The sequence below is a fragment of the Aulostomus chinensis genome, chromosome 3 (genome assembly GCF_037954235.1).
Source record: "Aulostomus chinensis isolate RoL2024-O1b breed Wild chromosome 3, RoL_Achi_v1.0, whole genome shotgun sequence".
NCBI classification, from domain to species: Eukaryota; Metazoa; Chordata; class Actinopteri; order Syngnathiformes; family Aulostomidae; genus Aulostomus; species Aulostomus chinensis.
Window position 1 is genome coordinate 6,687,065 of NC_141322.1, and position 25,088 is coordinate 6,712,152.

Genomic DNA, 25,088 nt, shown 5'->3' on the forward strand with positions numbered 1-25,088 from the left:
TGGTTGGACCCACAGCTCCTACAGAGGCCATAGAGAAGCGCTCTTGAGCAAGACACTGAACCCTTAACTGTGCCAGGTTGTTACTTTGTACGTCAACCTCCACCATCAATATACAGACTAAGGGGTCTGCCAGGAGCAGTTTTACAACCTCAAACAACCTGAAAGTGGACAATGTGGAACGACCAAAAAATAAAATCTTCCGTTTTATTTAAAATGAGACAACCAGCATGAACTCAGTGCTTCAGCTTCAAGTTAACTGCAATGAGTTCGGGTTGGGTTTGGACATATAACAGGAGTGGCTTTAGGGCATGTGCGAGTCATTTCGATTAGTTGAACAAAGCCTGTCTGGTCTTTACACTAAAACAGTAGATTGCAAGACAAAAAAGAAATGACTAGGAAAGCTCCTGACATGCTGATCTTGATGAATGTTGTAGTTCCTCATGTACATTGCTAATACATAAACCCACTAATCATATGTGCTGTGTGAAGTTGCTACAGACCTGAGAGCATGCAGACCAGGAACAGTAAGGATCACCAAAGCTTACCGAGATGAAGCATATGGGATGTTTGTAATAATAATCTTTCACCTGTTTATGGTTTACATTGTCGTTGTTTTACTCCTCCGCTTATCATGGTCTGGGTCGCGGGGGCAGCAGCCTAAGCAAGGAAACCCAGACTGCCCTCTTTACAGCCACTTCTGGGCAAATCCCGAGGCGTTCCCAGGCCAGCCGAGCGATAAAATCCCTCTAACATGTCCTGGATCGACCCTGAGGCCTCCTCCCTGTAGGACATGCCCGTAAAACCTCCCGAGGGAGGCACATTCAACCCCCTCCACCACCCAGCTGCACCTAGAAATTCTGTACATAAAAGCTACGAACAGTACTGGTGACAGAGGGCAGCCTTGGCAGAGTCCAACAGCAAGTCCAACTTATTGCTGGCAACATGAACCAGGCTCAAACTCCTTCAGTAGAGAGACTGAATGGCTCTTTGTAAGGGGCCATCCACCCCATACTCTCGGAGTACCCCTCGCAGGATGCTCCTGGGAACATGGTCATAAGCCCTCTCCAAATCCACAAAACACATGTGGACTGGTTGGGTAAACTCCCGTGCCCTTTCCAGCACTCTAGTGAGAGTGAAGAGCTGATCCATGGTTTCCCAGCTGGGATGAAAACCACATTGCTCCTCCTCCATCTAAGGTTTGATTATCGACCCGACCCTCCTCTCCAGTACCTTGGTGTAGACCTTTCTGTGGCTGAGGAGTGTGATCCCCCAATAGTTGGAGAAGACCTTCTGGTCCCTTTTCTTCAAGATGGGGGCCACCACCCCGGTCTGCCACTCCAAAGGCACTGCCCCCAATGTCCATACAATGTTGCAGAGACATGTCAACCAGGACAGCCTTTCAATATCCAGAGCCTTGAGACACCCATGGTGGATCTCATCCAACCCTGGAGCTCTGCTGCCGTGGAGTTGTTTTGCTGCCTCTGTGACTTCTACCCGGGATAGATGTGATGTTTTGCTGCATGTCTTTATGTGTGTGTACCAGAGACTTTAGGCCAAGTATTTCTGGGTCAATGGCACAAATGTTTGTGTTGCCTCAAGATGGGAGCTTTCCAACAAATTGCCTGACAGCACCCCTTCTTCAAATCAGCACACTATGGGTGCAGAGGGTGTACATATGGTGATAAAATGTGGGCTGCTTTGCACCTGGCACAAGATAGAGCCTTGAAGGTTCAGGCATCGGTGAACATCTGAAGACACTCTTATGTAGCATGCTGTTGCTACTAAGCTAACTCATAAATCTTTGCTCTGCCATTTAAAGCTGAAGATTGACTGATGGAGGATGTCACGATATTGATGTGAGAAAAGGCCTACCGTATTCTCACGGCGTCCACAATCTCACGAGTGTGGCTTTGTGATCGAGGACTACTGACTGAATGCCAGTCAACAGATTCAGAGCTACTTTACTCACTCCAGTGAATGGACATTTACTCATGTTTTTATTATTAGATATAAACCCTCAATAAACAGTTATTACATCATATGCTAGAAATAAGTGAAAATCTTAACTGCTTTTAAGATAATTACCATGAATTTCGAAAGATAAATATACTACAAGATTTCAACTGTCATGTGTGAGAGGAATGCAGAAGGTAACTTAAATCAGGATGTAGCGCAGACTCTTGCTGGCTGCCATTTTATTTACTGTCCTATCAGTGACCTTACAGTGAGCTACAAAATAAACTATGAACCACCTAGCTACGTGGATCACTCACGAGTGAAAAAATTAATCACAGGTAAAAATCAAACAAATACCAAACTAAACAAGGCAATATAAATCTCATAGAAACCGCAGGAACCAATCACATGGTAAAATTGTATGTGTTTTTTTTTTTAACCACAGGTACTGATAAGCGACACCATGTAAGATATAAATGTGCAGGATTGTAGTTTTAACAAATTTCAGAGTCATATTTAAAGGAACATGCCAACACATATAGACAAACAATGTCAGTGGATGTCTTCACTGATCCATTCACCACAACACGAAGACACAACTTTTGTAAAAACTGTGTCACCGTTTACCAGGATATCAACGACCAGTACAGGTGTGCCCTGTGTCAAATGTGTTTGACATAAGGCCTCAGTTGCAGATCAACACTTTGTCGGCTGAGGTTGTTGCTCAGTTCAGACAGGCTGAAGACTCGATCAAAGAGCTGCAGCAAAAAATGACTGTGCTGTAGGAAAGAAGCTCTGAGGAGGAGCAGCTCTCAAACTCCCAAGACCACCCGCACACCCCTCAAGGCTTTGAAGCCCTGAAGGACGGTCTACCTACCAAAGACTGGGCATTAGTCTGTGTCCATCCTATGATAATGAGGGCATTGTGGTGAAAACTGTGGCCCGGCTGAATGAGGCCGTCACCAAAGACATGAAGAAGCTGTCTGATAAAGAGTTAAGGAGGGTGCAGCAATATCATGTGGATGTGACTTTTGATCCTGATACAGCTCATCCTGATGTCATCCTGTCTGATGATGGGACAGTTCTTAAACATGTCAGGATGCAGGATGAGATGGACGGGGAGATTGTAAGCAACTCAAAGAGATTTTCTGGATGTCAAGGTGTCTTAGGAGAGTAGAGTTTCTCTTGAGGCAGATTTTACTATGAGATATGAACAAGAAATATTGATTTTGGAGTGGTCAGAAAGTCCATCGTAGGAAGGAGGTGACTCAAATTGATGCTGAGAATGGCTACTTAACTAAATCTGAAGGGTGCAGAGGGTTATCCTCTAGATGACCCTTTAGTCTTTCTCTATTGATTCTTCCTCTTCAACGCTGGGGGTGTTTGTGAATCACAACCAGGGTCTGGTCTCCTTTTATAACCAAGATGCAGCAACTCTCATCTACTCCTTTACAGACTGTGACTTTGACTGTGACCCATTCTTCAGTCCATCTGTCATGTGACCCCAAGCAGGATAGGCATTTGACATGGATGGATGGATTACATGGCGCCACGGTGGTGCTTTGGTTAGCACTGTAACCTCACAGCAAGAAGGTTCTGGGTTCGATCCCCAATGTTCTCCCTGTGCCTGCGTGGGCTCTCTCGGGGAACTCTTGCTTCCTCTCACAGTCCAAAGACATGCAAATGGAGACTAGGCTGATTGGATACTCTTAATTGACCGTCGGTGTGAATGTGAGTGTGAATGGTTGTCTGTCTATCTGTGTTGGCCCTGCAATGGACTGGCGACCAGTTCAGGGTGAACCCCGCCTCTCACACGAAGGCTGCTGGGATAGGCTCCAGCCCCCCCGCGACCCTTAATGTGTAGGAATAAGCAGAAGATGACGATGGATGGATGGATTACATAATAAGCACACAGTTTTACATTTTTGCATGTAACCCCTTTTAGTTTTTTGCCGCTATAATTGCTTATGGGAGCTCAAGATGGAGACAGCAGAAAGTCGCAGTATTTGAATTCAAACACCCAGTCCACTGGAGTCTATCACTCCTCCATCTTCACTCCAAGGTTTCATGACCTTCTGAATCTTCCACACATTTGGGTGTTACTTATCTCATCTCTTATCCCTGGAACTACCTGTGTGCCCTCAAAGAGAATGATGAGCACGATCAACCATGTTTTTAATTCAGTCTTTCTCACACTCAAACAATGATGAACATTCAGAACAAAGCTTACATACAAGATAGAACCATCTAAATGGGAAAAAATGAAGACGTCAGCGCAAGACATTTTGGGGGTCATGTAAAGTCTACTTTCAGCACATGTGACCAAACAAGAGGTGTGACACTGCTGAAATACACAATAAATAAGCGCCTGGCAGTATTTTATTGTCTGAGCCCAACCTAGTCTTGACAAAAGGGCTGGTCATCATCATACAACACGATCCTTTGACATTCTTCCACCTCATGAATCAAAATCAAATAGATTGTCCAATACAGGTGTGTAGAATTGTCTCAGTGGCTACCATGCCATGCGAATTCTCCAAAATTCTCTACATTAGCACCTTTAGCATGGATCATCCTGTCCAAAAGGAGAGATGATGATGCCATCCCAGACTTCCTTGCAGCAGCAACCTTGAAAGAGATGCACTACTCTGTTGTTCACCAAAGCAATCAGTCAACATGATCAGCAATAAGGAAAACAGATCATTGTATATATTTGATCCTCCATAAAGCTCTGTTCAACTAGTTTGATAAAACAGCATCAGCAAATATACATTATTTATGTTGTTCGTTATTGCTTGTGAATTAAAAAAAACATTAATCCACATTCTGTTTCTCAGTGACTTGAACTTAAATTAAATCAAAACCAGGTAACTGCATGTTTTTACTTGGCATTCTAAAACATATTTCAAAGGCTCCCTTCTGAGAGTTCAGAGCAGTTACAGTTTATAGTTTAAGCTTTTTGTTTCCAAAAAAATTTGGCCCTGGGATGTTCCTGCATGACACAGTTAGAAGGACTTTGCAGCTACCCTAATCTTTGAATTAAATCATAAGATAAACATCAAATATCCATACAACACATTATAAATAAATCAGCTGCAAACGAGGGTGGCTGCTTCACCCTGGCATGTCAGCGGTTTAAATGTGAAATCATATCATTGAGGATGTGGGAAGAAAACAGGATCAACACTTTACTTTGTAAAAGTCATGTTTGACAGAAAAAAAACAAAAACAGAAACATTAATCTGAAAGCCGACTTTCAGTTTCAACTTACATTGCCTCATTCTGGTAATTAAATGGGAAAAGTTAATAAGGATTTAAGAATCTGGTCATTCATGAACATGCATGAGAGATTCTGGAAGCATTAATTTTCTGTATTTTCCGTGTTCTGTATCTTTCCTCAGTTTTACCAGTAGCATCATATTTACACATCATTTTATGGATGTCTGATACCTGAGCATGTAGAGACAATAGGATGACACTCTCTTTCTGTGGCATTTCCTGTCAATCAACAAGCCAGGGGTCCTTTGTAGACAAATCCTGCAGATGATCTTCTCTTCCTGGGTTAGGTGGAGGTGTAATGATTGTGTGTTAGAAGGGCACTGAACTTCAAACTCTTTCTTCCCACCAGGGGAAAGAGAAAAGCTGTCCTCGTGGTGGCCACAATGCCCCCTCAGCTCTTTGATGTCCCTGGTTAGTCACATCAATAATGTCACACAGCATTGACAGCTAGTGATAAATGACCACTCACCACGTAGGTCTAGCCTTTGTAGATGTCATTAGGAGTCAGAAGAGATGAATGATTTTATTCTGTATTGATTCTCTACAGAATGAAGAACTGATAACTGGTTGGGTCTCAAACATCACTTGCTAGAAAATTGGAAATTTAGTGTCAAATCCATGTTAGCCAGTTGAAAATAGGCCATCCATGACTTTAAAATGGTTTCATTTGTTTAAACAAAGACTACAACTTAATGAGGGAAGAATTATAAATCTGTAGAACCCATCAGCAGCAAAGACATATGATGTAATTTATTGGAGGAACATAGAAATATATTCTTTGATATTAGGAAATGGACTGTATTTATATAAAACCTTTCTACCACAATGGTACTCAAAGCACTTTGCATTCGTACACTGATGTGGAGGCTGCCATGCAAATCATATTTTGCTCAAAGGCTCTTCAGCTGGGTCTCCAGGGAAAGGGGACTGAACCAGCAACCCTTTGACTACTACACGGTTACCTCCTGAGACATGCCACCCTACTATAATTTAGCTTTTATCATAATGAGTAAGTATCCTATCTGACGTTGAATCATTACATAGAAAAAAAAGCTATCTGTATTCCATGTTAGGATTTTGAACAGCAGCCTCTCTCTCTCAAGGTCAGTCAGCCAAATGCGAGTGTTCTCTCCCCGAGGGCTGCGTTGTAGATCACTAGGAAAGAAATATGAGCTTAAGACTAAGGATGTTTAAAAAGGCTTGAATTTTGTCCCTTCTTTACAAATATGTGTATAGCAAAGAGCTGAAACTCTTCATTTTTGATGATAACACCCTGATGATTCATTATGTCCCCTTTTCTCTGAGAAACTACGCAACTGTGACTGAACTAACAACTGGGAGGTAACTAACAGCAAAGACTGTTGGTCTGAGTGCAGTGGGCTCCATCCAGCCTTGCTCACAGTGGGCATTGTGTGAGGTTATATTTGGTTCCAGCTAGCAACTGGACGAGAGTGTGCAGCTCAGCTAGAGTGCCCTGGTTCTTCCTCACATAGCAAATCCCTCAGTTCCACACTAAAAAGTGGAATTCTTCATCAAATGATTGCTGCTTTGAAGTTAAGCACAGGGATATAGAAGTGCTTTTTTTTTCAAAACTAAAATTAGGTGGTGCATTATATAACACAAGTGACTTCACTCACCAGTGAGACAGACAAATAGTCATCATTAAATGACTTTTAGGGATGCATACATTTTAATCTCAGACAAGATTTTACAATTCTAGAGAGTCATGTAATTTTAAACAGCCATGACCTTCAAGACTAGAGATGGGATATCAGAATCAGATTCAGAAATACCTTATCGATCCCTGGGAGAAGATCTGGAATATTGGAACCAGGTACTTACTTCATTCGCAGGCAGAATATCAGAATGAACTGAGGTGCCGATTAACACGCACATGCATGGTTCATGAAACTGGGATGTTGTGTAATATGAGACACGTCACAGCCCATACAGTTAAAGTACTGAGCACCCATCTATTTTATATCTATTTTCTATACCGCTTATCCGTTTAGGGTCACAGGGGCTGACACTGGGCAAGAGGCAGGGTTCACGGGCCACCAGTCCATTGCAAGGCCATTAGGAGCAATTAGGGGCTCAGTATCTTGCTCAAGGATACTTGGACATGGTCACCGGGGGATGTGAGGATCGAACCAGTGAACCTTCAGTTGCTATATGGCCACACGACTTCCAAGCCATGCTGCCCTGTACTGAACATTGATTTGAATTGAGATTCAATGCATATGTGTATTTCCTAAAATATGATGTGGTTTATTACAGCTTCATAATGTAACCTAAAACATAATGCCAAAAACATTATTGATGACAAGGGGAAAAAAAGAGGGCTGTGGTAACAGATGTGAATGTTGGTATCAACATGAAGCTGATGCATCTGACACCATGATATATTCTTTTGGTGTTAATGTGTAACGTTCTCTTGCAAGCTACATCAACACTGTGTGGATGTTTAAGGAGTTCCAGCTTCCATTAGACAAAGAACACTCTTGGAATTTCGTGCCGCACTCTTAACAACCCCCCCCCCAACACACACACACACACACACACACACACACACACACACACACACACACACACACACACACACACACACACACACCGGCTTTCGTGAAGCAGCCCAGTCTCCATAAATTCTTCACAGTCTTTCTACTGAATGGAATCAGTCAGCCTTCCCCTCCCAGACTCCCAGCCCTCTTACCTCTTTCTCTCCGTTTCAGTATTTATTAATTTAGTTTGACCTGTTTTCCTACCCCCATTCCTACCATTTTTGTTCCTCCTTTGAAAAGGAGAGCTGAGAGAATGGTGATATGTGTCCCAGTGTGGTTGGGTTGTGGTTGACTGGCCTCTCGTCCCACTGAAGCAGAAACATGATGCTTTTTTTCCACACTTAGGGCATCACCATGCTCTGCTTTGATGCGGAGGGTAAAGAACGAGTGGGGAGGGGAAGACAAGTTTTAGACTAGACGGAGAGGATGTTGTGAAGCTTTTGTGTGTTTGACTAATCCACAAATGAGTAATAAAAAGCAAAAGTATTAAGTGAATGTATCGTTTGACAATGATGCCAAATGTTAGAAATTGAAGCTACCGGTATGTATGGCAGCCCTGAGGGCTCAGCTGACACCAACTGAAGAAAAATGAGAAAACATCTACAACATGTGCAGAACTTAGACCAGAATTTCTTTGCAGTTTTTATTAACTTCCTATTATTTACAAGCTAACCTCTGGGAAAGAGTGAACAAGGGTACAATTTTTCATGTGTAGTATGCAGTGGTCCAATTCTCACTCTTGGCCTTGGATCTAAGTGATTCAGCAGACTCCTTTAGAGTCCACATTTGGCTCCAGACCCCTTACATGGTTCAAACTGTAGGGTTTGTTGACAATTTGAACATGTATTGGGAACACGTCTCCCTTTTAAAGATACATTGTATTCCTCCAACAAGCTGAGCGGACACGTGATAGCGATTCATTTAGAGCAGGCTGTGCTGTCATGCCCTCATGACTGTGGTTGCTTCTCATTTTCCACTTTGGACATCCTTGATTCCTCTCCTCACCCCCTCTCCTCAAGTCTTAGTTCCTTCCACTTGGGACAAAAGTCAAGTAGATGAGGAGAGAAGAGTTGAGGCAACAGGCTTTTCACAATATTAACAAGATAAGACATCCATGCCTCGGACTATCATTTTAGACAGACATCAATTCAATATGGCATTTAACACCACTGCCTCACAGCGGGAAGGCTCTTGGTTCGAATCTGCCTCTGGCCAGCCAGGGCCTTTCTGTGTAGAATTTGCCTGTTGTCCCTGTGTCTGCGTGGGTTCTCTCTGGTCCTCCAGCTCCTTCCTACTCACCAAAACATGCTAATTAGGCTAATTGGAGACTCTAAATTGCCTGTAGGTTTCTATGTATTGTCCTGTGATGGACTGGCGACCCATCCAGGTTGACCTTCCCTCCCAGTGACAGCTGGGATAGGCTCGAGCACCCCTGTGACCTCCAAGCAGGATAAGCAGTTGATGATGGATGGATGGATCCATTCGTCCATCTGTTCATGAGTTTTTTTACCACCCACCCTTTTTATCATCTATTTGATATCAATTAATGAGATGTGATTTGACAGGAATTAATTCATATCCTACATTATGTTCCTCTATGTTTAAATAAATAGCTGAATATTGTCACACTCGTAAGCAACAGAATTTTCTTATTACGCAATTTTTTTTTTGCAGCAGTTGGGTGTAACCTATACAACAATAAATATGGTTGTTGTTTTTTTTACACCCACTGCCTTGTCTGTCGTTTATTTTTTATAAATTTGATGATTTGGAATGAGCTTTGTCCTCTTTTATGACGTGAAAACAAAATAATGTGACGAGTTTCTGGTTCAGCACCAGTTCTTTCATTCATGCCTGGTGTGGGTTCTGACCATGAAGTGTCCGAGGACACATAAGTCACATATTCCAGTGTCATCTCTTTTTTTGTCACAGGTGGTGAAAAGACTTGCACAAGTAATTCACCCTTTGTATCCTCACTCAAAACTCCTACTGGAAGCCCCCTCTTCTCTCAATCCTACGTCCTCCGGATACATCTTAGGAATTAAGGTGTCCTTTGAAACAACACAATTAAATTGCTTTTTGGATCGGGAGGACTGGGAGAAATGAAGGCTGATAATACAGTAGTGAGAAGTTACTGTTAAGTGTAGCAAACACACTCCTACTTCTTCCTCTGCTACCTTAGAGTGTTTTCTCCTGTGGGAACTCCCCCTACTTATCTGTATGGCACTTTCCTCAGCTGTTGGTCTACCCTTCTGGATTACTAAACAGCTGACCTGTCCACGTGTCTCCATATCCTCACAATAATAGTGTTCAATGCTATCAGTACAGACGCCTAAGTAGTGCAAGACCTGGCTGAAAAAAACGCATCAAACTCTGCTACCACAGTCGGTTTCGCGGTCATTATCTCCACTCTCTAGCCAACAAGCAATGCTTTTCATTGCTGCAACATTTTGTCCTACAGACGCTCTCCAAAGTTCTTTCTGCATCTTTTGTTAGGGTGAGGAAACACATCCTCTTTAGTGTCAACTGAATGAGATGGAGGAAATGTTATCAGTTTGTTTGCTAAAAAATAATGAAAAACTAAACAAAAACAAACAAAAAAGGGGTGTTCATTCGTGTAAGCACTAATTTAAAATGCACAAATAATTTAAAATTTGTTTAACTTTTTCTTATAAAAATCACATATTTTACACTGTTTTGGAAATTAATGCTGTTTTGTTTTATACTTTTTTATGTTCATGTCATGCCATAACTCTGCAAAGCTGCAATTAAGCCACCTAAAGCATTTAAGTGTTCTTAATGGAAATAGATAAAAGTTAATAACTGCCATTATGTTACCAAACAGATCCTTGACTCTGTGCTCATGCTTTGTGTACATGGCATGTGCATGTGTGCGTGTGCGTGCAGGTGCAGGAAGATTTCAGGTGTCTATATGTGCGTGTTAGGCCAAATGAAGTGACCAAGAGAAGCGTGGGGGGAGCAAATGAAAACCTTGACCCTGTCTTTGAGGGGGGCTAAAAAGAAGAGGGTGAAAAGAAAGATGAGTTAGTGAAAAAAAATCTCATGACCCAGGATGTGAGGGAGCACTAGAGAAATGTGTCACCACTTGATGCTGCAGTGTCACAGCAATCTGCTCTGTTCGCAAAGCCACTTTTACCCCTGAATGCCGAAGTCATGAAAATCGACTATTTTCTGTGCGCCTCACATGTCCAAGTTGCACCTGTATAAACGGAGAGAAGAAGCCTTGATTGGCCCTTCAAATTCAAAAGAACTTTATATTTCCATGGGGAACAGTGCACACACAACCTAAAGCTAGAACACATTGACAAAACAGAGCAGACAAGAAACATCAGGCCACATAGTTGAGCCTCTAGCAAACTCAATCATTTAGAGGTCTGATGGAGGTCAGCATGACAGAGTTCGCTTGGTCCTCAGTGGGAGCAACCTAAATCTGCAGCCTGATGTTTAGTTTCCTCAGAAAGAAGAGGCATTATTGACATCTGGACAAAATTATGGTTACTCCTAATGCTACCTCAAAAAAGTTAAAACAATCTACATAACATTAAATATTGTCACTTTAACACCTTTGGTTTCGTGGATCCAGTGTGTTTCAAGGGAGAAGTTGCATCAATTCTGCATTTTTAATTTGGTGTGGTTCACTCTCACACTGTTGCTTTGTCAAGTGCATCAAATGTTACAGACAAATGTCACATGGTCAGAATGATACATGGCCTGAACTCCACAGGCACATATTTAATGATGGTCCATGTGATCTGTCTTAGTTATCCCTCCACACGGCTTAAAACCACAGGGGGCTGCGCATTACTTATGCTATTAACCTGCTCATCTTTCACTCACAAACCCTCCTGCAATTGTATTCACATCTTTCCTTTCCACTGTTGTCCTTATAAAATTGACTTGTGGTTCCATATAAAACTATCTACAATATAGAGTTTACTTACCTTTTCAATTCCTTTCATAAAAAACAAAAAACTCCAGTTGCCCATCCTTTTCCCCGATTTCTCTCCTTACTCTCTCATCACCTGCATGAGTCAATGAAATTAAAGTTTTTGGTTCATTCGTTTATTTAGATGGTTTCCTTTCACACGTTGTGAACCAAAGTTTGCCTTTTTTTATACCACACCAGAGGTTGATGAGATTTCGTGCTGGCTTTAACATAAACCTGGATGTCTGCAAAAAATACACTGGTGTCAGTTTGAAGCAGAGCTAAGGTGTGAACGGGTGGTAAAAAATTGGTTGAATGAAGCAATGCAACGCAATGTCATTCTGGTTGTGTTTGTATGCTTTCTTTTTTAATATACATAAAAAAAACCTGAAACGTTTTAAAACAGCATTAAAGTTGGCATAAAAGGGGGGGGGGGGGGGGCTGGAGCCTATCCCAGCAGCCTTTGGATGAGAGGTGGGGTTCACCCTGGACAGGTCATCAGTCCATTGCAGGGCCGCAGGGCCAACACATAGAGACGGACAACTATTCACTCTCACAACCACACCTTCTAAATACAGATTACAGTTTCATATTTTACATATATAATGATACATTCTTACTATCATTATTATCATTATTGTTATTATTATTATTATTATCAGTAGTAGTGTATTAAAGACAGTGGTGCTGATTTTAGGAGGAAATACCTGAGAATTTACTGTGTTCGTGTTTGTGTGAGTGTGTGTGTAACTTAAACCTGCCTGTGTCTGTTTCTGTCCGCAGTGGTGGTGTTGTACGTTCAAGGCCTTGGGACTAAGGAGTGGAGGGAGGTGAGAGAAATGCTTTCGGCTCAAGCTTCACACACTCAAAGTTACAAACAGTACAAGTAAACGTTGATAAGACACTCAAGAACTTGAATATAAATGTAAGTTAATGTTGCATTCGTGTGGTGTCTGAAAGTTAGAGTTTCTAATTGGGTGATTCTTGGTGATTCTGATTCTTCTGTCCTTTTTGTGTTCATGAGTCCTAATGTGGGAACAACATGGACTCCACAAAGAAAATGCAAAGAACTGTACTTTACTGTTCAGAGCGTTTAAAAAGCAATGAATAAATGGCTCCAAACTGAACAATCAAATACTGATTTGCCTGAACTGTTATCATGGTTAATGCTAATACAGAAATAAATCTAACAAAGAAGCTAATCAAGCTCATATTACACAGCATCACATTTAATTTCATATTAAATGTTATATGCAATAACAAAAAGGTATTCAATACATGAAATAATTAAAGAATTATTTACCAGTCACCACTGACGTTTGCTTGCTGTGATTCTAGATAAATGAATGGCTAATAAATGACTAATAGAAAGATAAATGTAATATGTAACTGAAAATGAATCAATGGGAATTTTACAGATGCGTGACCAACTCACATCATTTGCACCTTTTTTTGTCACCCCTTCATGGTATTTAAATGTAGCCAAAAAGGTTTTCTCCTTGTTTTCCTTAAACTACAAGTTGCAACTGATTTCATTACCAATAATAGGCAACAACAAACCTTGCATGCCTCTTTACCGCTCGTTTATCTTCCCTTGTTGAGCTGCCGTAAATGCAAATTTCTCGTGGAGATCAATAAAGTATCTCTCTCTCTCTCTCTCTCTCTCTCTCTCTCTCTACAACAATAACCAATGTACAGGGCACTAATTGGACAAATACTTTTTACTTTTTTCTTTTGTCTTCCAAAAGCATTTCCTTGTACCAAAGTTCGTATTTTCCTTTTGCCAGTGTAAAGACACAGTGTTACTTTCATGATGCAATCTGAATTATTCCTTTCAACGTATTGTTTTCAAACACTGATTAAGTAAACAAACATCTAAAAATGAAGATGCATACATGAATGCAGCACAGGGCTAAATAAAGTTGAAAAATAAAGGCCATTCAGTCAAGAGAAAAACAGGATTATTAATCCAGTAAAGACAGACGTAAATTAATTTAAGTCCTGTTTTAGTGGATGTTTTCTACTTTGCTCTGCCTGACTGCATGGAGCAGAGCAGAGCAGCACCATGGCTAGCAGCGTGTGCTGAAAGAAGGAGAAACAGAAATCGACTATCCATGGTACTGACACAGTGAGCAGGATCTTTCAGAACTTCGGTCTTAAATCCATTCACCTTTTCTGCAATTGGCTGTACAGCTCTATTCATTTGGAAAACTCTTTTCCTGTCACAATCCATAATGAGGCTGTAAATTTTAAATGACTTGCTAAAAATTTAAAATCCAGGGGAAACTCTCCTTGTGTTCAGTGGAAAACAAGACATTTGAATATTAGCCTCTGTCAATGTAACCACTAGATATGTCTTAATTTGGAGTGAACACAAGTAATGAAACTGCAATTCATTCTTTAATTTTTACGTGTGCAAAGAATTCAAGTCAGCCATGCAGGTTGCAGCTACGGGTTAGTAGGCTTACTAATGTCACTATGTGTGCACGAATTGTCATTTCACCCATCAGTGACAATCCACCACTGCACCATTTCTTTGGGTTCCACACTTCTCTGGAACACATCATTTAACTATCGTTTTTGTCTGCTCACCTTTCGTACGAGCTCTGCGACGGCACTGAAAGGACTGCAAACAATGAAATATAAACTGCTAGACCAAAAAAAAAAGACTACACTGTTACAAATACAGCTTTTCTGTATTATAATTTGTAAAATAGAAGTTTTTTACATCATACATTGGCGAGGTTACTCTTCTAATATATCTGCAAATGGCCAAAATCAACTGACCGATGAATCAAATAGGCCATCTTTCCTCACTATGTATATGTCGTCACCCACTGCAGTCTCTGGACAGTCCATCAATTAAATGCCCTAGCAATCTTAAATGAGTAAAAAAAAATTGCTGAGATTCAGATCTGCATCATAATATAATGGGTTTATCTTTAGCTGCTTTCACACTGGCCACCGAGCCACTAATTCGGTCTGAGGTTTCAGACAGAGTGCAGCAAATTGGGGGTCAGTTTTAGCCCGGCAATGTTCCTCCTCTGAGGGTACACTTGTTGCCACCTCCATTGCTATGTAAATCCAAGCCTTCAATGTGCTTGGTGTGAGGTGGGTCGAGGTGTTGATGTTGACGCAAACTCGCAAACATAATGCTCGCCGATGCTGCTTGCAGCCAGAGCAGTGAACTGCTGTTTTGAGACTTACAGACTGTCACAGAGCTAAATATCCTTCTGACGCATCATCGCCTCAGCAAGATGAGCACCTGGGGAGCCGCTAAGATCAGGGAGCTGCTAACCATCACTGGTGAGAGAACTGTGAGTAACCACCTCACCGGACTGTAAAGGATGGCTTGTTGTATGTAAAGGTCGCAGAGGAGCTTGGTCGACATGGCGATCACCGGCAACAGAACGTCACCAAAAAGTTGAAAAACTTACGAAAAAAGTAGTACCAGGTCTCTGACCACAACAGCAGCAGCGGCAGAGGGAGGCTGGACTGGGACACTACGAGGTTTGCCAGACTGTCACAGGGCTGAATATTCTTCCAACGTAAATGTTGTACATCACTGTTCACATGCAACATTCAACATGCAACTGCACGTCACGGCACATGTTCATGCCCACACAAGTGCCAGCTTTTTTGGAAAGAGGAATATTAAGTCTCCATTTCATATAGACAAGACGGCAAATTCCCACCTCTACCTTGCTGCAAATTTGGCGCATTCTCTGTCTAAAATGGACTTCTGTCTTAAGCTCATCTAACTTTCATGAAAATCAGCATGGTTGTTTTGTGCGAACGTGCTAACAGTCAGCATAACCTCCTTGGTGGAGGTAATAAAAAACTTTGTTCTTTCAGAGGAAACCGATTGGTATCAAAGCTCTCACTCACAATGGGGCCCTGCAGGCTTGGACAGGCAATGTGACAAATGCCAGAGACACACAGTCAGGACACTCCCCAAATATGGTATATGTACACATGGACCAAATAGAAAGTATGAATCATAACATGAAACAAAATTTAGTAACTTCTTTGTCTCAAATGTTGTTTCAATTAGTGGCAGGAGTTTTCCAATGCAATATACAGTTCATGTTTTTTATACCGTCCACTGTGTATTGCAGGATCATGATTACAGTCTCTCTTGGCCAGTATGCATCATTTTGTTGAGTTTGTTCAACATTCAATTGATATTTTCATCCAGCTTCCTATTCTGCATCCCATCGTTTACCATTTGCAGCTCGACTGACAAAGATAGAATAAAACGGATCTGGCAGGTTCAAAAGCCAAACCTTCAGTGCAAGTTCAAAGTGTTACGTTTCTTTTACTGATAGAGCAGTAATCCTATAACAGATTTAGAAACTGTGCAGAGTAAACCCTTAAGCCTGCATCAGAGCAAAGACATCACAGTCAGAAAAATACATAAAATGCTTCGTGCTTCTGAGAGAAGATCAAGTTTTATCTGGGAGTCTGCTGAGCTTTGTTTTCCTCATTTCTTCTCTATCTGAGCAGCAAAGCAAATCCTTTCTCCACTAGCCATGGAACTTCTGCAGTATTTTTCCGGTCCATTACAGCTCAACAGTGGCGCATGGCTTGGTTACACACCCGCTCCCACTGCTTTTTACTTGTATAGATTTGAGCTGATCTGAGAGAAAAAGACCTTTCTTCAGACCTGGGTTGCCAGGTTGGGACAAAGCCACAGGCAGTTCAACATCTGTCATATTCTAGGTCTCAATCAGTCAGCCACGTCTTCCTCTGAGACAGTAGTCGAGCTGTCACACATGACACACAAAAGGAAACACACATTACTGTTAGTAGCATGTAGTGTGTCTGTGTGTGAATACATTGGTTGATTTGGTTTGCTACACTTCTTAATGAGCAGAAATCTAATTGTAATCGTAATGAAGAAAGAGTAAATTAAGTTTTTGTAATGGGTGACAAAGAGACTAAAGAATTCAAAGCTGAGACAGGCTGTGCATGTAATTAATGCTATTGTGCTGTTATCCATCCATCCATTTTCTTCCTCTTAAGGGTCGCGGGGGGGGCTGGAGCCTATCTCAGCGGCTATGGCCAAGGGGTGGGGTCCACCCTGGAAAGGTTGCCAGTCCATCACAGGGCCAGCACATATAGACAGACTACCATTCACACTAAAGGTCACACTTACGGTCATTTTAGAGTCTGGATTAACCTTGTCCCCTCTTGATGTCTTTGGACGGTGGGAGGAAGCTGGAGTACCTGGAGAGAACCCATGCAGGTACAGGGAGAACATGCAGACTCACACAGAAAGATCCCGTGCCCGAGCCAGGACTCGATCCCGCAACCTTCTTGTTGTGAGGCGACAGTGCTAACCACTGCCTATTGTGCTGTCATTTCTAGCCTAATTAATTATGTTATATTGAGATACAGGGGACTTATTATCACAACATAAATGCTATTTTTGCAAGATAACACGATTATCTGTCTTGTGATAATGCATTAGTTTATCTTGTCATCACAAGATAAGCTTTAAAGCCAGATGGTAACTCATATCACAAGATAGTTAATCTCGGATTGTAACTGCATTAAAAAGATACATTTAAAGCAGGGCTGTTCTCTGCTTTTCTGAGCTCTGCATAAAAAACTAAAATAATGATCATATATGACAATGGTAAAGTTTTTCTTTTTAATTAAATCAATTAATCACTATTTTCGGTCACAAAATTCACTATATTGGTTGCAAAAATCAGTAATTTTTTTTCTGCTCAGAAATGATCAATATTGGGCTTAAAAATCCCACATGGCTGTAAGTCAGTACAGCAACAGCATGTTTTATATAGTACCGTTCTACCTTAGTGGTATTCAGCACTTTACATGCCATGCCATGTATGATGTGGACCTACTCATCAGGGGCAGTTAGGTGTTCAGTACCTTGCTCAAGGACACTTTGCCACTCTTGACAGCCACTCTACCAACAAGCTATGCTGCCGCATAGGTAAAAGATTATCTAAGCTGTGATAACTTTGTCCCACTTCTTTCTGTAATGAAATTGATATGAAAATTGTAAAAAAGGTCATTGAGGGGATTTCAGAACCACTAACATACATCTGTAACTTATCATTCCAAACTGGTAAATTTCCAAACAAAATGAAAATAGCTAAAGTTGTGCGGCTGTATAAAACTGAGGATAGACACCACTTCACAAATTACAGGCCTGTTTCTTTACTTCCACAATTCTCCAAAATACTAGAAAAACTATTCAGTAACAGATTAGTCAAATTCACAGAAAAGCATAAATTACTTTCTGACAGTGAATACGGATTCAGATCAAACAGTTTAACATCACTGGCAAAAACTGAATCAATTGAGGAAGTTACAGACGAAATAGACCACAAACAGTGTGGAGTATTCATAGATCTTAAAAAAGCATTTGACACCATTAATCATAACATATTAATCAATAAACTGGAACGGTATGGGATCAGGGGAGTAGTATTGCACTGGGTGAGAAGTTACTTAGGAGATAGGAAACAATTTGTGAAGTTGGGAGAGTGTACATCGTCATGCTTGGACATTGCTCGTGGCGTCCCCCAGGGGTCAGTACTGGGTCCAAAACTGTTTATCCTTTATATAAATGATATTTGCAAGGTATCAAAAATTAGGATTGTTTGCTGATGACACAAGAAGCATCTCAGTACTCAGCAAGGCAAAACACATTCTGGACCACAGATCACTCCACATTCTCTACTGTTCACTGGTTTTACCATATTTAAATCACTGTGCAGAGGTTTGGGGCAATACTTATAAGTGAACACAACAGTCACTATCACTACTGCAAAAAAGAGTCATGAGGATAATTCATAATGCCGGTTACAAAGAGCACACAAATTCACTATTTTTATGAAAATTCACAGATCTGGTTCACCTTCAAACAGCTCAAATTATGTACAAAGCAATAAACAATCTGCTTCCTGGAAATATTCAAAAAAAAAAATTTTTTTTTTAAACAGAGATAGGGATTATAATTTTAGGGGGGAGTACAAACTAAAACATCCTTGTGTCCACACAACATTAAAAAAGGTTTTCTATTTCTGTATGTGGAGTGAAGCTGTGGAATGGGTTGGTCGCAGAGCTCAAGCAGTGTCCAAGCATGACCCAGTTCAAAAAGCGGTACATAAACATGGTTTACACAGAGTACAGGGAGGATAAAGGGCTTTGATGATCACCAGGTGTTTTCACAGATCATTTTTTCGCGTGTTTATTTACATTATTTATTTTCTTTTGTCTGTAAATATGTACATATGTAAATATGTATATTTATGAGGTGTTGGAACATACATTTAAATACAGTAATTTGTGAATATGTGTACAGACAGGACATTGAACTGATGATTGTTAATGACTGAGAAAGGAGAAGGGGTAGGATTAAATAAGCATCTGCTTCTTCCTACTCCTTTTCGAACATGTTACATTGTTTTTGTTGTCTTGACTATTTTGATTTTTTTTTTCTTCTCATGTTCGAAATAAAGCCTTCATTCATTCATTTATTCAGTCATTCTTCCATTGCTTCTGCTCCTTGTGGGTCCTGGAGGTGGGAGAAGCAGGGGCTCATCAGCAACACCAGCAACACCTGGGCTCTGTTCTTTGTTCCAATGTTCTTGAAACCCCTTGAGCTCAGTTCCTCTCTGTCTTCCATCCATGAGACACCGTGTTGTACCTTGATTTGTTTGTTGCTGTTTTTCCAGCACCATACACCTTCCACCCTTGCATTTGCTTGTACCACTGATTACATACACCATCCTGAATTTGAGTTTTGATTTTATAATATTTATTTTATATTAACATCACTCATTAATTGACCTTTTTGTGTCTGCATCTCCCTTCTTTGTCATGGCGGTCTGGACACCACTTAGACATATAATGTCTATAGGTCACAACGAACCTCATTGGTGGGATATAATTTCAGGAAAAGTGTTGTTACAGTAAATGTAGTGGCATAAATATACAGCCAGACTCTAGGTGAAATAAATTTGGCCTTTATTTACCATGAATTTTGCCACTGCAACATTTTTGCAGTCTATGGTCCAGATGTATCGATGGGTGAGAGTGCAATGTGAATTTTGGCCTGGCATATTGTGCGAGTATGTAATGACTTGTAAATGCTGTGTGTTTTTACATCATATTCATGATGCTTCTCTTACTCTGAATTGACCGCTGCATTTACATCATTTTAAACTACAGCAGAAAACAAACCTGATCAAGTAGATTTAATCACTGAGTCACAACAACACAATAGAACAAAGACTTAAGTGTTCATAGCACACATTCTCTCTCTCTCTCTCTCTCTCTCTCTCTCTCTCTCTCTCTCTCTCTCACACACGCACACATATGAGCTGAACTAAACGAAAGTCTCTGAACAAGCCATAGTGACTGTTTCTGAACACAGTGCAAAGGAACATCCTCATGCATTCCTAAACACGTCACCTTTCAAATCTGTATGTTGCCCTTTAAACATAATTTAGGGCATCCAATACATCAAGTCAATTCAAGTCAATTTTATTTATACAGCGCCAAATCACAGCAAATGTTATCTCATGACACTTTACAGGTAGAGCAGGTCCAGTACCACGCTCCTTCAATGAATTTACACCCAACAATTCTCCATGAGCAAGCACATCCTGCAACAGCGTCGACAAAAACCTTCCTTTTAACAGGCAGGAACGTCGAGCAGATCCAGGCTCAATGGGGACGGCCTTCTGCTTTGACTGGTTGGGGGGAAAGAGAGCACGAGAGTGGGGGAGAGACAAAGACAGATAATGGAGGAAGACAGATATGTAAAAGGAAAGAGTGGGACAGAGATAAAGAGAGAGAAAGGGAAGAGACTGATGGACAGACGGGGACGTGAGCAGGTGGAGCTACGGGTGGCAGCTTGAGCCTCTTCAGGTCTGCAGCCTCCTCCAGCAGCACCCGGGATCTGGGATGAGGGGAGCCTGAAGGCTCCAGAGAAGAAGACGAGTTGGTAATACGTATGAGTATGATTTATGTATGACACATATATTGGAGGACAGAGAGTGAAGAGAGGAGGAGAGAGAAGCCCAGTGCACTATGGGAGATCCCCCAGCAGCCTAAGCCTACAGCAGCATATCTAAGGGCCAGCCTAAGCAGCCCTAACTATAAGTCTGATAAATAAGGAAGGTCTTAAGTCTGCTCTTAAAGGTCGAGAGGGTGTCTGCATCCCGGACCGAAACTGGAAGACTGTTCCACAGGAGGGGAGCCTGATAGCTGAAGGCTCTGGCTCCCATTCTACTTTTAGAAACTCTAGGAACCACCAGTAACCCTGCATCCTGGGAGCGAAGGGTTCTAGCTGGATAACGGGACTATGAGCTCTGTCAGATATGAAGGAGCCGGACTGTTGAGGACTTTGTATGTTAGAAGGAGAATTTTGAATTCTATTCTAAATTTGACAGGGAGCCAATGCAGAGCAGCCAGTACAGGAGAGACCTCTTCTACTAGTTCTCGTCATGACACAAACTTACATTAAGGTGCAATTTAACTTACTTAACAAGTTCAAGAACCAGCATGACCAGCAATCTTTAGAGGTGAACCAGGGAACTGCCTCCAGCAGCAAATCAGCAGGGGTAGAGAAAAAAGAAGTAGACGCAACTAATAGTGTGGTCTCTTATCCCTGTAAGCTCAGTGATTAGGTGAGCAATGTATCAATCATGCTGGGCTCACCTGGGCTTCTGTACCCTGCTCTCACAAGCCAGTTACAGCCTGGCTCACTGTCTGATATCAGTGTTACTTTCTGCCTGTTAAAAATGTGAGCAAAAGAAAATGACACAACAAAGAAAAAACAAACAAGCAAACAAACAAACAAACAAAAAAATCAGTGACTTGGGAATATAAATGAGAATTAAAGGAGAAAACACTCCAAAAATAATGTACATGTGAAATAAGTGGTTATATTTGTCCCGATGTTTGATATGCATGTCATGAGGATCTGCACATTTAATATATGTTTATATACCTGTATTAATATACCTATTGTTAACATTTGGAGCATATCAGCACTGCATTAGACTATGTGCACTATGTGAAAAGCATATTGGCACATGTGTTTGTAGAGTGTTGTCAGTCAGAAAAATGTCTTCAGACAAAGAACTGACACAGGAATTTCTACAATAGCCAAAAACTGTTCAATATCTGTGTGGCTGTAAAAAAAACTCAGTCATATAGAGGGAACCTACATTGCAGCATGGAGATCAGACAAAATTGTTTTTAGAAACTGTTCTGCTTCGCATCTAGATGGGAAGGAAAAATGTGCCCCTGCAGTAATGTGAGTCTGGTTTTATCTGTTTATACACTCCATGCTCTGATTTTGCGTGCAGATTTAGATGAAATCAATCCCAAAAAAACTTAAGGTAGTCACTGACTTTGCCTTCATTTATTTTTCTTTTCGTTGAGAAATCTCATCGCGGTAATTATGTCGTACATTTTGGGTGAGATTTATCAGATTTCTTGCAGAGCAATAAAAAGGCTTCACTGCACCTTGGAAAAAGTAATAAGATTGTTTACCGATTCTCTCTCTCTTTCTCTCTCTCTCCCTTTCTGCCTCTCTCCTCTCGCTTCCTCTCTCTTCATTAGCTTATTTCTGACAGTATCTGACTGCCAGCCTAACCTGTTCCCCAAGGAGGCACTCACAGCCATGCTAACCCACTTTTTCTAGAACTTCTGCTGTATAATAATAATAATGACCTGTCCCCATTTCAACTGACATATTACGTTCACACTGTGGGTTTTACATATATTTCTGAATTCCTGATCCTTTGGGACCAACTCCCCGTCAGTCTGTCTGTCTGTATGTATGTTTGTCTGTCAGTCTACACATATAGACTGTTCATTACAGTTTGAGAGTATAGGGATCAAACTTGATTTTGACAGGTCTGACCTCCGGTTGACCCAAGATCATCCAGTCATAAGTTGCCATGTCACAAGTAGACTGTTCTTTAGAGCCCGACCCCACCAATGAAATGTTGCATGTCACAAGTAGGTGGTACCTTGGACCTTCCCCTTCCCCTGCCCCTTGGGTGTTTGTTCTGATACAATGAGGTATGGCTACGTCTTGATAGGCAGTTCTGCATATTACTCCCATGCTTTTCCCACCTTTCCCACAATTTTCCCTGCCCCCTCATCTCTCCACCTTATTTGGGGTTTGAGCCAATGAGAAGTGTGTGAATGCAATAATGAATGAGAAATGTAGGGGTGGGGTTAATTGTGGTTGAGAAGCGGATAAAAACGAGGTCTTTCTTGGCACTTTGTACACATCGTGGCTCTCTTGGAAACGATTTGTTGGGAGGACGCGGTTTGTAAACCATTGGATGGAGAAGAGGCCTCCTCCTCCTCTTCTGCTATGAGCCATCCTGAAGACTCATCTGAGAAGTGGTCATCATCAGTGAAGAATGGTCTCTACAACCATGGTGTCTTGGATCTGAACTGTGGTTGTATCAGCTGGATGATGGGGAAGTCTGGGTGTTTCAAGCAGTATTATTGTGTTGAACGCCAACAATTGAGCTGTGATAAAGCTGTTGGTGAGGATGCTGCTTTCAAGGAATAATAACACTATGAGTGGGGAGAATGGTAGTGAAGAGCATGCATCTGATACAGCTGAGCATTTTTTTCCCCTGGGAAAAAACTGAAAAAAATTCCCAGGCCTCATTGAATCTCGCTAATTTCACATTTCACAGAATGGAACTTCCAATTACCAGAGTTGCATTCCCAGTGGGTGTGTCGCCGAATGGGGAGAACCTATTTGAAACGTGAAGCAGTGGTTGGTCACTGATAGTAGACTCTGCTAGGACTATTCTTCCTTCGGACAGTCACCCAGCCGCCCATGGTTTCTCAGCTGCTTGAGAACTGCTGGGGGAGCGCTAGTTGGGACTAAACTAGGAGCTAAGCTAAGGCGGTCCGTACCGGCAGAGCTGTGGCTAATTGTTTGGTTCCATTGGTGCGGAGCTGCGACAGGTCCAATTCAACCTCGCTAAGCCTCGCCTCCAACGCTAAATTAAACATTGTATGATAGATATTTTCAAGGAATACACATGCAACAGTATAAAAAATGAACAAGTTAATGTTCAATATTTTCCTAATGATGCCAGATAATGATTTAAAAACTCTAAATACATATCAGATCAACTAAAAAATAATTTGCTTTTTAATGTGTCTGACGGTGTTGCCAAAAACAAAGTAATAACTGTAAAAACACCTATTTGATAAAAAAACAAAAAAACAAAATGAGGAGGTTGCACCGGTACATTGCTGAGCAGCCAAGACCTTGGTCTATAATGATATATCTTTAGATTTTTTAATGTAACATACTTATTTTTCCCCAAATTAAAACCATTTTTATCCAAATCCCAAGGAATCAGTGAGTCTGGGCATGTGTACATCTGTTTGCATGTACTGAGATTCAAACAAAAGAAAGTTCTAAGCTGTTTGTGTTTTGTGTAACACACACATGTATGGCAATACCTGTGGCAGTTTGAGCAGAGTACAGAGCCATTACAATGAGTAGCGCAGTCAGGATCAAGGTAGAGATTTCAATGTGCGGGAGAGACATGTTTCTCCCTAACTTGTAGCCTCCGTGATAACAACAGCGGATGTGCAGGACTCTTAAAATAACTTCCAGATTTTTTACATCTTAGTTCTGGTTTTGAAACAACAAAAGGTACAGCAGTTTAGATGTATTGGGAACCTCTGTTTTAATCAGTGAAAGAGTTCACTTCTCCTGCTGTCAGCAATACACCACAGTTTTACGATTCAGTATCTGTTTAAATCTGCCTCAGGTCCGCCAGATGTCGCAGCTCTCTACCGCACTTCCAGGCTTGGCTATCAATAAAATGGGGATAGTTGAGATGAGCCAAGTTGATGGTGAAGCAGAGATTATTTGTTTTGTTTTTTTCAATTTTTTTTACCACATCCAGGTGGGCTTGTTTCAGGTTTATGATTTCATCAGTTAATATTGCTTTCATCTACTGCCGCCTCAAGGGTTTCCGATCACTTGAATGACAAATTCTAGACGAGAGCCTTCATTAATCTGTGCATTAGATTGAATGAACCTTGCTAACAACCCCTCAAAAGCCGACATGATGTTATCCACCTGCTCATCGTATCAAAGCATGATGTGATCTTGCACGTTTTCACCCATTATCCAAGTTGTAGGATGTTGTTACAGCCAACCTTAGATCTGATTCTCTCTGCTCAATCTGTAAAGATGTACACAACTTCTAAATAAAAATGCGCAAGATCAGGTACTTCTCCGCGGGGAGGAACATTAAAGACGTGTCTTATTTCCAGATTGGTAGGCTCGCTTCACGTAA

General features: G+C 41.3%; 1 protein-coding gene across 3 annotated transcripts in view; it reads left to right on the forward strand.

Annotated features, from left to right (window-relative positions):
* The window catches only part of LOC147267511 (copine-9-like), a 136,948-nt gene that overhangs the window by 22,992 nt on the left and 88,868 nt on the right, over positions 1-25,088 (forward strand). For all 3 annotated transcript variants that reach the window (XM_086198380.1, XM_086198379.1, XM_086198382.1), the window contains one exon: positions 12,526-12,572. In XM_086198380.1, the coding sequence (XP_086054506.1) occupies positions 12,526-12,572 (47 nt within the window). The remainder of the gene's footprint in view (positions 1-12,525; positions 12,573-25,088) is intronic.